The 13,677-nt window shown below is 37.7% G+C and overlaps 2 protein-coding genes across 4 annotated transcripts in view; one reads left to right on the forward strand and one right to left on the reverse strand.

The window, feature by feature from the left end:
* Positions 1-1,139, reverse strand: part of LOC309481569 (sterile alpha motif domain-containing protein 15-like) — a 2,004-nt gene extending 865 nt beyond the window's left edge. The window contains exons 1-2 of the mRNA XM_082146535.1: positions 995-1,139; positions 516-614 (exon numbers count right to left, since the gene is read on the reverse strand). Of these exons, the coding sequence (XP_082002661.1) occupies positions 516-614; positions 995-1,066 (171 nt within the window). The 5' untranslated portion in view covers positions 1,067-1,139. The remainder of the gene's footprint in view (positions 1-515; positions 615-994) is intronic.
* Positions 1,140-10,850: 9,711 nt separating this feature from the next.
* Positions 10,851-13,677, forward strand: part of entpd5b (ectonucleoside triphosphate diphosphohydrolase 5b) — a 34,023-nt gene continuing 31,196 nt past the window's right edge. The window contains exons 1-2 of one of the 3 annotated variants that reach the window (XM_082147269.1): positions 10,851-11,332; positions 11,678-11,893. In XM_082147269.1, coding sequence (XP_082003395.1) covers positions 11,680-11,893 — 214 coding nt within the window. In that variant the 5' untranslated portion in view covers positions 10,851-11,332; positions 11,678-11,679. The remainder of the gene's footprint in view (positions 11,333-11,677; positions 11,894-13,677) is intronic. The other 2 variants (XM_082147271.1, XM_082147270.1) reach the window with 2 other exon arrangements.

Below are 13,677 nucleotides of genomic sequence, written 5' to 3' on the forward strand. Positions count from 1 at the left end.
GGTTGCTAGGGTGTTGCTATGCATTTCCTAATGTGTTCTGGGTGGTTGCTAGGGCATTGCTATGCATTTCCTAATGTGTCCTGGTTGGTTGCTAGGGTGTTGCTATGTGTTTTCCTAATATGTTCTGGGTGGTTGCTAGGGTGTTGCTATGCATTTTCCTAATATGTTCTGGGTGGTTGCTATGCATTTTCCTAATATGTTCTGGGTGGTTGCTATGCGTTTTCCTAATATGTTCTGGGTGGTTGCTATGCATTTTCCTAATATGTTCTGGGTGGTTGCTATGCGTTTTCCTAATGTGTTCTGGGTGGTTGCTAGATACATTGATAAATTGCCCAAAACTGATGTATTATTTTTTAAATCTCAGAACATATTTCCAGTATTAAAATGTAACATTTATGTATGACTATGTGAAAACATCCTGACTTTAACTCAGTAATAGTTTTAACTCAGTAATGTGCTTGTGTGATGATATAGTTTTAACTCAGTAATGTGCTTGTGTGATGGTGTTGCTGTACCTTCATGTGCTGGAAGTCGCTGATGCCCAGTTTGGGCAGGCTCATGCAGGAGATGAGGACCAGCTTTCTGCCTGTGATGAAGTTCTCCGTGAAACATGCCTGAGGGACCGACACGTCACACTTACTCAGGCACACGTCTTTCCACTATACTTCAGCTATACACTTATTATATACTGATTATTTTTTATAAAATCTAAAGATGAGCCAGTGAATCTTCTTCTAGTGTATCTCTGCTGACATGATGCAAACGCAGCTCAGCTGAGTAATGATGAGAGCGTAATGTTGAGGACACATGTTCTGATGCTCTTAATCATATCAACAAACAGATCAACTTTAAAGAGGAGGAAGTTCATCAACTAAACACACTAGATAACAGTGTGAATGACATCTTTGAACATGTTTGTTACCTTTGCATTATAAATAACCTCTCCTCCTCTAATCACTATATTTATAATAATATATATGTTGAAATAGTTGACCTTATACTGGGGGAATCCGATGGACTCGATCCAGAGCGCCACATCATGACAACTCCAGTGCAGGAACTCCATGTTGTGTTGTGTTGGGTTGCTATGGGACCCAGTCAACCAACCAGAGAGAGAGAGAGAGAGAGAGAGAGAGAGAGAGAGGAGAGAGAGTTTTTGAGTTTTTCACAACAACTTTTATTTCTCAGAGCTTCACATTGTAATTGTTACATTCTAATCACATTCTTGTCGCATATCATTATTTCTTCCGTACCCTAATACTTATTGCAATACCAAATCAAAAAAACAACATTTCATCCACAACTGTGCAAATAGCTTCATTGTGTCCCCACCTTTGCAAAAAACCTTCATAATGATTAACTAACTTATAAAACTTAAAATCAATCAGAACCCGACTTTTCACCAAATTTTTTAAAACAGTCTCAACTTTCTGCCCCACTAACCCTTCTAGTTTTCTTTTCCTTGAAATATATATAGCTCTTTTAGCTTGTCCAATCAAGAAATGTAACAATTGACATTTACTTTTTTGTGCCGCTCTATAGCATGGACCAAGAATGAAATTCTGAATGGAGAAATTGTCACCAAAATTAAGAAACATTAACTTCAGTATACTAAACAAATTCGTTAATCTTAAACATTCTAAAAAGCAGTGAAAAATCGTTTCCCTTATTTTACAGAAAGGACATTCATCAGACACATTAGAATTAATAACGCTCACAAATGCATTAACAGCAACTGTGCCGTGCAATATTTTCCATTGAAGATCACCAGTGTGCTTTTCTAATGGTGGTTTATAAATAATTCTCCATACAGGTTTAACATCATCTTCCAACCCCAGTTTTTCTCTCCACACTGTATCCTTTTGTTCTTTAAGAACTGTTTTGTTTAAAACCTTTACACAGCATTTATATAACACTTTACTTTGAACATCTTGAAAATTCAAATTCTCCAGACCTTCCAAATCCAAAAAAAACCACTTAAACCCTTTAAATCAGGAGTAATTAAAATGATTGGAAATGGATCTGAAGTAGTATAAACCACTTTGCCGTTATAATATTCTTTCAACAACATTTTTTCTTCTACTGTCAACCTTTGCAATAATAAATCTAACACTTTTCCAACTTGTCGTACAGATTGAATTCCCAAATGAGAGACCACAGCTTGAGAATTACATAGCTCAGGACCACCAATGTCCATTAAATGATGTAACTTCAATGTTTTGGATGAACACAGTATTTGAGATAGTCCTGGTGAAGGGTTACAAATTTAAGAATCTATTTCAGATATGCTTCCTTACATAACATCACGGTGAAGAATACTGATTTTAGCTTTTAAGGTTAAGATGTCAGCAAAGTTGCAATCTCTATTGTGTTTTAAATGAGTCAGATCACTGAGATTCTCACCTTTCGGAGCCCAGACATTGAATCGTTCACCTTTGTCTTTAATGGCTCTGGGATGGCCCTTGGAACCGGAGTTCCTGGCCAATATCAGCATTTGAATAGGTATGCTGATTAAATTGAGACAGCCGGTCTGGGGCGGTTCCTTAACCTGTATACTCATTTACATGCTTTGTTTGAATTTGTCTCCACCTTCAAAAGTCCCTCCTCCTAAAATGCCTATAAAGACACCATGTAAATGTATGTACGTTAGATAATGTTGGAAGTACTGCAGCCACGTACAGCGGAGTTCTCAATAAAGAATAACTTCTGTTGAACGCGATCCCAACTGTCTCCTGGTCTCTGCTTCGATGAAAGAAAACTTTCCAACACTGGTGTGGCTTCACAAGCCAGATCCAACCTCGCTCCATGAACAAGAGGTTCCTCAAGCAGCCAGTACAGAGATGTTGTGTCTTGCCTCTGTTTTTTAAAAAGTCCTTTGTAGAATTGATTTGACGTATTAAACTGTAGTTTGCCAAAGTCTGTAAAAAAGAGTCCTGAGTTCAAATTCAATCCACTCCCTTGATTAAAGATTATATCAGCCACTTTCCTCCAGACCACATTCTCTGGTCCCGTCAAGTATCTCTGTATAAACAACAATCGAAAAGTCGCTCTTCTGCTGGCCAGACGTATGAGTCCTTGTCCGCCCTTCTCCGTGGGGAGAAACAGTACGCTCTGGGCAATCCAGTGAAATCCACTCCAGAAAAAGTCTACTATAATGGCTTGTAGTTTTGCCAAAAGCCCAATAGGAGGATCAATACAAGTCAATCGATGCCATAACATTGATGCAACCAAATTGTTAATAACTATAACTCTCCCTCTAAATGACATCTTCGGCAAAAGCCACTTCCATTTTTCTAATTTCCCTTTTACTTTTTCTAAAATACCTTCCCAATTTTTTTGTAACATAGAATCATTCCCAAGATAAACTCCCAGATACTTAATTCCATCATTTTTCCAGGACAAGCCTCCTGGTAAATTAGGAGGATCTCCATCCCATTCACCACACACCAATGCCTCACTTTTAGACCAGTTTACTTTGGCTGAAGAAATAATGCCAAAATCATCAATAATTTTCTTTAACATCAGTATATCATTTGGATCTTTAATCATAACAATAACATCATCAGCATAAGCTGATAACTTAACTTTTTCACCTGATTGTGGTATCGACCAACCTTCAATATTATTTCTAATTTTTACCAGCAAAGGTTCAATCGCCAAGGCATATAGCATTCCTGACAATGCACATCCCTGTCTGATCCCTCTTTTGACTTTAAAAGGTGCACACAAACCTCCATTTATCTTCAGCACACTCTCAATGTCCTGATACAAGACCCTGATCATAGCAATAAAACCTGAGCTGAACCCAAACTCCTCCAGTGTACGCCAGAGATAGCCGTGCTCAACCCGATCAAACGCCTTTTCCTGATCTATGGAAATAAGACCAGTATTTAAACCCAATAACCTAGAGACTTCCAAACTATCTCAAATCAAAAATATATGATCAAAGATAGACCTCTTAGGCACACAGTACGTCTGATCGTGATGAATGACCCGACCAACCACCTCCCTCAGTCTTATTGCCAAAACCTTAGATAAAATTTTCAAATCAGTGCACAGAAGTGAAACGGGTCGCCAATTCTTCATATCCTTCAAATCTCCCTTTTTTGGCAGCAGGGTTATGACTGCCCTTCTGCAGCTCAGTGGTAGCAAGCCATCAGCCAGACTCTCACTCAGTACTGCAAGCAAATCATCCCCTATTACTGCCCAAAAAGCCTTGTAAAAGTCGACGGGGAGACCATCCATTCCAGGTGTCCTGCCACATTCCATGCTCTGCAGTGCAATCTGCAATTCTCTTATAGAAATGGGCTTCTGAAGTTCAGCATTCACTTCATTCGGCACTTTTGGCAACCCTGTATGAAACCCATTGACTGGCTCATCCACTTCTGGGCTCTCACTCCTATACAATTCTGAATAAAAAGACACTGCCCTTTTTCTAATCTCATTAGGCTCTGTTATGTCTGTTCCAGTTGTTGAGTCTGTTGACTTTGACCATTCTTTTTTTCTAGACCAAAGAAGAACTTAGTCGGGCCATCCATCTGCTCAATGCTCTGAAATCGAGAGCGGACCAGTGCGCCCTGTGCTTTAACACCTAACAGTTCATCTAACTTGCTCTTTTTGTATTTGAGGAGTTCACTATGCCCTTGGTTTCCTGTGGATGCTGTTGAATTCTGCAGTTCCACAATTTCAATCTCCAGGTTTTTCATTGACCGGGAAATGTCTCTGGAAACATTGAGTGTGTACTGCCGGCACAGTTGCTGTATTTCCACTTTACCACAATCCCACCACTGTCGTAAAGATCCATATTCATGCTTTTTCAACCCAAACTGCTTCCAAAAATATGTAAATGTCTCAATAAAAGACTTATCTTGCAACAATAAGACATTAAAGTGCCAATAAGCACTTTTGGGTTTTATATTTGCGATATAAATATTAACTAAACAGTGGTCAGAAAAGCTTACAGGTAAAATCACACATTTCTTTATAACATTAAAATGATGCTTACAACAATAAAATCTGTCAAGTCTAGCCAAAGTAATTAAATTCTCTCTTGCCTGTGCCCATGTATATTGTCTTTCATTCTTATGCAATATTCTCCAGATATCATAGTGATCATGTTCAGAAATGAGTTTCAACATTTCATGCTGAGATGCAATATGAGGCTCTTTATGGTTTCTATCTACTTTAGCATCTTCTGTACAGTTAAAGTCTCCTCCCATAAACATATACTCTTCTTGTTCCAAGCTAGAGAGAGCATCATTCAATTTTTTCAAAAAATAAACCCTCTCAGGACCACAAACAGGAGCATAAACCTTTACAAAAACTAAAACAAATTTTGCTCTTACTTTCAATAGTTGCCCTTCAACAATGTGTTCAACCTCATATGATAAAGGTTTCATGTGTTTTTGAAAAAGAACAGCTACACCACCACTAGATGAACTTTTATGACTTAAAATAACTTCTCCATCCCATCCCATTTTCCAATCAGTCTCATTTTTTGCATCACTATGGGTTTCTTGAACTAACATCACATCATATTTCTTTTGTTTTATTAATTCAAAAAGCTTTGTTCTCTTCCCACTTTCTCGTACTCCATTTACATTGAGTGTGCCCAATCTTAGCGTGCTCATAAATGTATGAATAGAGACCAGAATTGGGCAAAACAACCAAAAATACAACACAAGAAAAGTAAAGAAATCATTCTGTTTCAAATTCATCATTAAGTATATTCATTTCAGTCTTTTGCACAAATTTTTTCAATCTGTAAATCTCTTGATCAGTCAAACTATGTGCACCCTTCTCTTTCATTGACATCTTAGCTGAATTAACAAACAATTCTCGATCCGGGAAATAATCTTCCACTCTCACTCCTTTCATTCCCTTAGTTGTTTGTAAGAATTTTCTTATTTTCTCAATCGTATAATCACTTCTAGCGGATCTTTTTTGTGAGGCTGAATTCACAGATCCTGAAGAATCACTCCCACTTTCTGGGGCAGATTGAGACTCATCAGCATTGCTCATATCTGATTCCATCTGAATCTCAGAATTTCCAACATCTTTTCCCGATATTTCATCTCCAATTTCTTCCTCATCACCTCCTATTACAACCACTTTAGGATCAGTTGCCTCAAACTCTTTCGTGTTTGCTTTCTTATCCTCATTCACAACCTCTTCCAAGTTTTCCTTTTCAACTTCATTAATATTTCTATCTCCCTTTTCTGTGTCAGCACTCAATCCTTCACCAGTTTCTAACTGTCCCTGTTCTTCATTTCTACCCACATTTGTCTGCTCCTCACTCTCATTCTCATTTAGAGGCACTACTAAATCAACCTTCTCAGGACAAGCACGAATTATATGTCCCTCCTGCCCACAGCCAAAGCACTTCATACTTTCTGACGTTGCATAAATCACATAATCATAATTGTCTACCTTGAATTTCATGGCTAAGCTTAGCTCTTCATTTTCAATTTTTTAGAATCATATATGTCTGTCTTCTAAATGAAACCACATGTTTCAGCTGAGGTAACTTACACCCTAAAGCAATCTTCCTGATTTTAGACACAACTTTACCATGTCTCATTAATTCTCTTTCAATCATCTCATCTCTGATGAATGGCGGTACATTTGAAAGTGTAATCCTTTTAGCCGGCTGGACTAAAGGCATTACCGGGGTAAACGCACTGTTGACGACAATCCCTTTCACTACAACATCATTAACTTTCTCTACACTGTTCAAAGAAAATCACTACAGCACTATTCATTCTAGCTGCAGACAAAATACTAGAGTATCCAACTACTTCAGCGACTGCAATTGTGCAATCTTCAACAGAACAACGCTCTGCAGTGATGACTTTAAAGACGAACTGAACTGAAAAAATAAAATAAAATGTATAACGTGTTGTTTGTGACAATTAAAAGTAAATTACACAAAAAAAATTTATTAAAAATATCAATATAGCTTTTTTTAAAAGCAACACAAAAATTGCGTTTGTTAGTATAAGAACGCTGGCAATTCTGATGACGTCACTGGAATGGTAGGACCTGCGAAGGTATATGGCAGCTGCAACTGCAGGTCCTATACACACGAAAATGAGTCATTTTGGTTACGTGTTTGAGCCTGTGAGGGACAGGCCAGTAGTACTGACTACCACCACAAGGAGGACGATCAGTTTCAGGCTCCACCTACAGTACAGGATCGTTTGGGGGGAGCGTCGCGTATGGAAGTAGAATAATGTCAAATGTTTTTGAAATAAAAAGCCTGTTGAATTGCACTACTTGAAAAAAAATAGGCATTGCATTAACCATGCTTGCATTTTAATGCATTGTATTTTTAGTGCTTACATTTTTATGGGCTGAAATTCAACATGGTTGAATATTTAAGCTGTGAATATTTCAATTAAAAACATTTCAAACACCTTTTCATTATTACAAATTCAATAATCCATATTCACCTTTCATATTTCACTTCCAAAATATTCAAACTGTTTAAAAATACAACCAATAATATTCAACAGGCAATTTTCGGTCCATTTTATTTCGCTTTGCAAATTCGCTTCCACAAATTCAGTGGTTCAAATTCGACAGTAAATTCAACATTGACGTCCAGGAACTGCAGGAAAAGCAGTAGATTGCCGAGCATACTCTCCATCTGCTGTTAGTCGACCTCACCATCAGATGGTGCAAAAGCGCTTGTTGTTGACGAAGACATTCATTCATAAAATGAAAATGATTATCTGTGTCAGTATATGCGGAAAAGATGATAAACACACAAAAGCTGTGTTTATGTTTCATTCAATAACTTCATTGTTACTTTCCCTGTGTATTCTACATGTCATCAGCTTTCTCTACCATGAACAGGATTATAATCGGTTTCCCTCAATACCTCATACTCAAGGATTTCCCTTCCGTTGATAGTGATATGAAAGACCAATCTTGCACCTTATTAGGGAAGTAGGCTGTAGGCTATTATATAGGCTACAGGCAAGAAGATGGACTCAGAATATGAACTTAACGCGCAAAGTTTCATGCTGAGCGTTTCGTGATATACTGGCATAAAATCAACACATACATATATATATAGTATGCATACGTGTATTGCATTAGCTTAAACTGTCACAGCACTTGCATATTGTCCTCCTATTGTTAGTTTAACTGTAAATCGCTTTGGATAAAAGCGTCTGCTAAATGACTAAATTAAAAATTGGCTTGACATTGGACATTCGCACATTTAGGGACCGTCTCTAAAGTTGCATACAACATTGGCATACACGTTTCTAACTTCAATAGCAAACTTAAATTTATTTGAATAAATATCAAAAATCCAAAGGGTGCGCATTATGCCTGACACTAAATGAACACTTTACAGTAGGTTTTATGACTGTAAGTCGTTCTATTCAAATGCTATCGGAGTTAGAAACGTGTATACCAAAGTCGTACACTTTAGAGACGGTCCCTAAATGTGCGAATGTCCAACATCAAGCCATCTTTATGCCAGTCTATCACTGGGAAACGCTCAGCATTAAGCTTTGCGCGTTATTCTTCTGAGTCCATCTGCTTGCCTGCGAGTTTGGTCTTTTACATAACTGTAGTCCATTAAGCTACGTTAAGCGTTGTATATGTCCAGCAGGGTAATCCTGAAGTATTGAGGGAAACCCTAATAGCCTGCATGCAGCACATCGCCACAATATAAAGTTAAGGCAACTAAACAACCAAGAGAAATATATGTCAACCTCAAAAATGTAACATTGGATCTGTATATCCGCATCGGGGAATAACATTATAATCTCGTTCACGGTAGAGAAAGATGCATGTAGGCTACACAGGAAAAGTAACCGTGAAGACACTGAATTTAACATATAACAGCCGTCATAATAATCACAAATACACTTACATTGCTGTAAATGAGTTTTATGAATGAATGACTTGTTCTAACTGTTGCTGGTCTTCAACACGCGCTTTTGCACCATCTGATGGTGAGGTCGACTAACAGCAGATGGAGAGTATGCTCGGCAATCTACTGCTTTTCCTGCAGTTCCTGGACGTCAATGTTGAATTTACTGTCGAATTTGAACCACTGAATTTGTGGAAGCGAATTTGCAAAGCGAAATAAAATGGACCGAAAATTGCCTGTTGAATATTATTGGTTGTATTTTTAAACAGTTTGAATATTTTGGAAGTGAAATATGAAAGGTGAATATGGATTATTGAATTTTTAATAATGAAAAGGTGTTTGAAATGTTTTTAATTGAAATATTCACAGCTTAAATATTCAATCATGTTGAATTTCAGCCCATAAAAATGTAAGCACTAAAAATACAATGCATTAAAATGCAAGCATGGTTAATGCAATGCCTATTTTTTTTCAAGTAGTGCAATTCAACAGGCTTTTTATTTCAAAAACATTTGACATTATTCTACTTCCATACGCGACGCTCCCCCCAAACGATCCTGTACTGTAGGTGGAGCCTGAAACTGATCGTCCTCCTTGTGGTGGTAGTCAGTACTACTGGCCTGTCCCTCACAGGCTCAAACACGTAACCAAAATGACTCATTTTCGTGTGTATAGGACCTGCAGTTGCAGCTGCCATATACCTTCGCAGGTCCTACCATTCCAGTGACGTCATCAGAATTGCCAGCGTTCTTATACTAACAAACGCAATTTTTGTGTTGCTTTTAAAAAAAGCTATATTGATATTTTTAATAAATTTTTTTAGTGTAATTTACTTTTAATTGTCATAAACAACACGTTATAAAAAAAAAATTTTCAGTTCAGTTCATCTTTAATGCCATGCTTCCGCGTTAAGTTATCTAAACTTTGAGACGCCGCCATATCGGCCAGCGTCTCTACTTACTCAATATTATACTAGTCAGACAAACGATTTACAGCCACACACTCTTCCGCTCACACGCTCCCCACAGACACTCCGCACATGCGCACGAGAGAGAGAGAGAGAGAGAGAGAGAGAGAGAGAGAGAGAGAGAGAGAGAGAGAGAGAGAGAGAGAGAGAGGTAACTATGGCAACAGTGGGACGCTTATAGAACAGTGCTCAGGTTCATCTGATATTGTTATATTTTCTTAGACTCAACTCTCCTCATATCAGTGTTCCAGGCGTTTTCATATTCAGCTGAGTGGAGAATGAACAGAAATGTTGTACAAATAAAAACATGCTTTACTGACATTATAAAGAGAAACCCATGAATAACCGTCTACTCCAGTATCCCATCAGGCAGTGCCCTGGAGTCTCCCTGAGGAAAAATACCACCCATTCATTGCTATAGGAGAGGAAGAAGTACATCAGGATTTATGGGAAGTGTTCCTATGAATTATACACTGAATTATAGAAGTCTATAATGTGTTATGTGTATGCTAGGTCAAAGAGATGTGTCTTTAGTCTAGCTTTGAACTGACAGAGTGTGTCTGCTTCACGGACAATGTTGGGAAGACTGTTCCAGAGTTTTGGCTCTAATAGGAGAAGGATCTGCCGCCAGCAGTCGATTATGATATTCTATATTGGACCAGTAATTTCCTATTATCACTGTATAAATGAAGGTGACTTGACTCTCTTCTTCCTGAGACCTTTGACCTCTGGCTGTTTTTCTCAGAATCCTGAAGTGTTTGAGAAGACGAGACTGTATGACACTCTCATAATCATCTTCATATGCAGAAATATGATCTTCCTGTAAGAACCAGATAAAGGACTAAAACTCTCTTACAGACAAACATCACATTTAACTTATTTAAACGTAGAGTATGTATACATCATGGCTGTATTTGCTGTACTGCACATGTATGCTGATTTAAATCAAATAAAAATGTATTATTACACTCATCAGAAGCTGCTGGTTCATGCGGATCAACATCACGTGTTTGTCTCGTATTTCTGCCCACGCCCACACGCTGCTGCGTCATCACCTGCTGCTGTCAATCAAACTCCAGTTCAGCCACAAACACGAGCTGTTTACAATCAATAAATCATAAATCGACACATAAACGCGACATAGACGCTCAGGACTCATGATCTGATTCATATTCAAACCTTCTACTCGTGTTTTAAAGGTTTAACTAAACTATTTAAACGTTTGGGTGTAACTTTAGCGCGTTAGCGAGCAGTTCATTAATAAACAACAAACCGCCGTGAGTCATCGACATAAAGTATAAAACCTCGGACTAAAAGCGTTTGACTGCAGAAACGAGTAGAATGTGAGAGTTCAGCAGAGTTTAATGCTGATTCTACAGCAGAAAAACACTAAACATGCGCTTCAAAACACGCAAGAAAACCCAGTGATTTCGGCTGAAGCTGCACCTGAGGTGTGTGTGTGTGAGAGAGTGTGTGTGTGTGAGTGTGTGAGATCATGTGTGTGTGTGTGAGTGTGTGTGTGAGTGTGTGAGTGTGTGTGAGTGTGTGTGAGTGTGAGTGTGAGTGTGTGTGTGTGTGTGTGTGTGTGAGTGTGTGAGATCATGTCTGAGGTTACTGTTCATGCACATGTTCAATCCTGTACTTGACTGATCGATTTATTGCTGGATGTAAAAGTGTGCTGACAGATCACCTGTGAAACTCCCTCAGGGGAACGCCATGTTTAGAGATGTTAATCACTGGTATAATCTGCTGAAACAGGGAGTGTGTGTGTGATATATAAACCCCACCAGAGTCTGACAGTCTGTCTTTCCTTCTTCCAGTCATGAAGATGATGATGATGATGATGATGATGATGATGATGCTGATCCAGGTGTCTTCTTCTTCTTCTGCTGCTGATTTCTCAGTGAGGTTTGGAAACGCTCTTCCTTCGCTCAGTCGTCCTGCTAACGCTAGTCAGATCTTCTACAGCATCATGTTTGACGCTGGCAGCACCGGCACTCGCATCCACGTCTACACCTTCATCCAGAGAGAGCCAGGTGAGACTCGCACAGGTGTACTGTTATTTCTACAGGTCGTTTCAAAGCAGCTTCACAGTAATAAAGAGGAAAATAACAGAATCACTGATGCAAACTTCATCAGATTAGAGCTTGGCAACGATTAATCGCATCCAAAGTAAGAGTTTGTGTCCACATAATATATGTGTGCGTTCTGCGTAGAGTTGGGGATCAAAAATTGATTCCATTTCTGGAAACAAATACTTGTTATAAAATTAAAATTTCAATTCCTCTTATAGATTTCTTTGTGAGCATTTCAATATGACTTTAAACCATTCAAGCGCGAGAGACTCTGTTTTCTGTGTTCATGTGTATCAGTATACTGGATCTGTGCAGCTCTTAAAGTGACAGAAGCCTAATATTCCTGCTCTATAATAACACTAATATTCCTGCTCTATAATAACACTAATATTCCTGCTCTATAATAACACTAATATTCCTGCTCTATAATAACACTAATATTCCTGCTCTATAATAACAACAGAAGACAAAGAGAAAATTCACTCGTTCTTCACTGAATAACTTTTGTAACTATATTTGTAATATATATTTTATTTATAAACTGCAGTGTTATTTTATATTTGATTAGTTTCTGCACCTGAAAATTTTAAAACACTGTTTATTTCATTCATATCTTTGTTCAGTTGTATTTATTTGTTGCGATTGCTAATTTTTTATCTGTTCTTTTTTAATTACTGAGTGTTTATTGTCTTTAATTATGCTTGAAGTTTATATAGTTGTTCTTCTATGGTGTTTTTAAACCACAGGCAAACGTTCCTTGTGTAAGTGTTCTTTAGCCTGTTGATTTCTGATCATGATATTCAGATACAATAACATGTTTTGCAATAAGACTAAATATGAATGACATCTAAGTTTGTTTGTTTTTTAACTTGTTGGAATCGAAATTAGGAACCGATAAGCAGAAATGAAATTGGAATCGGAATCGTTAACATTCAAACGATACCCAACCCTAGCGTATCATTGTTTTGTGTATAAATACTTACACATGCATGTTTACATTTAAGAGAAATGTATTATTTCTATATTATATATTTATATTTCTATAAATATATATACAAACAAATATTTCCTAAAAATATACATGTGTGTGTATTTATATACACAAAATAATTATACGCAGCACACACACATATATTATGTAAACACAAACTTTTATTTTGGATGTGATTAATCGTTGCACACCCTACATCAAATATGAGACACGTTCAGATTCTGCTTTCGTTTAGGGTTTGAAACTTCTGATTCTGATCATCATATGCAATCCGTGTATCATTCGTTCAGTCCTTTTTTGAATTAATATTGAATATAGAAAAATGAGAAAACGGTTCCGTACAAAGAAACGAAAAACAAGAATTCAGCAGGATTTCTCGTTTTTCGTTCCCATTTAGAAAAATTAATAAACAGCTTGAATATTCGATTTCTACACGTGGGCGGAAATTAAACTCCCCTTTCCTCTGAATTGTCAGCCGAAGATCAAACTGTTCCGTCATCAGTTCTGCACAGCAGAATAAGAGTCCCGTTGTGCGGATTCTTAACGTATTTATTGCAACTACATTTAATATTTTTCTCATCAAACCACCAGACTAACGAATGTCTCGACACAACCCGTACCGGGGAATAGACTAGATAGGGCTTTCTTCTGTGTAAATATAAATTCACCTACGCTTTGCATCAGCTGGCTATATGGGCAGGGTAAATGACGGCTGTTAGCCTATCATTGTCGCCCTCGCCCAGTAATAATATAT

Source organism: Leuciscus leuciscus (genome assembly GCF_965113295.1).
Source record: "Leuciscus leuciscus genome assembly, chromosome: 19".
NCBI classification, from domain to species: Eukaryota; Metazoa; Chordata; class Actinopteri; order Cypriniformes; family Leuciscidae; genus Leuciscus; species Leuciscus leuciscus.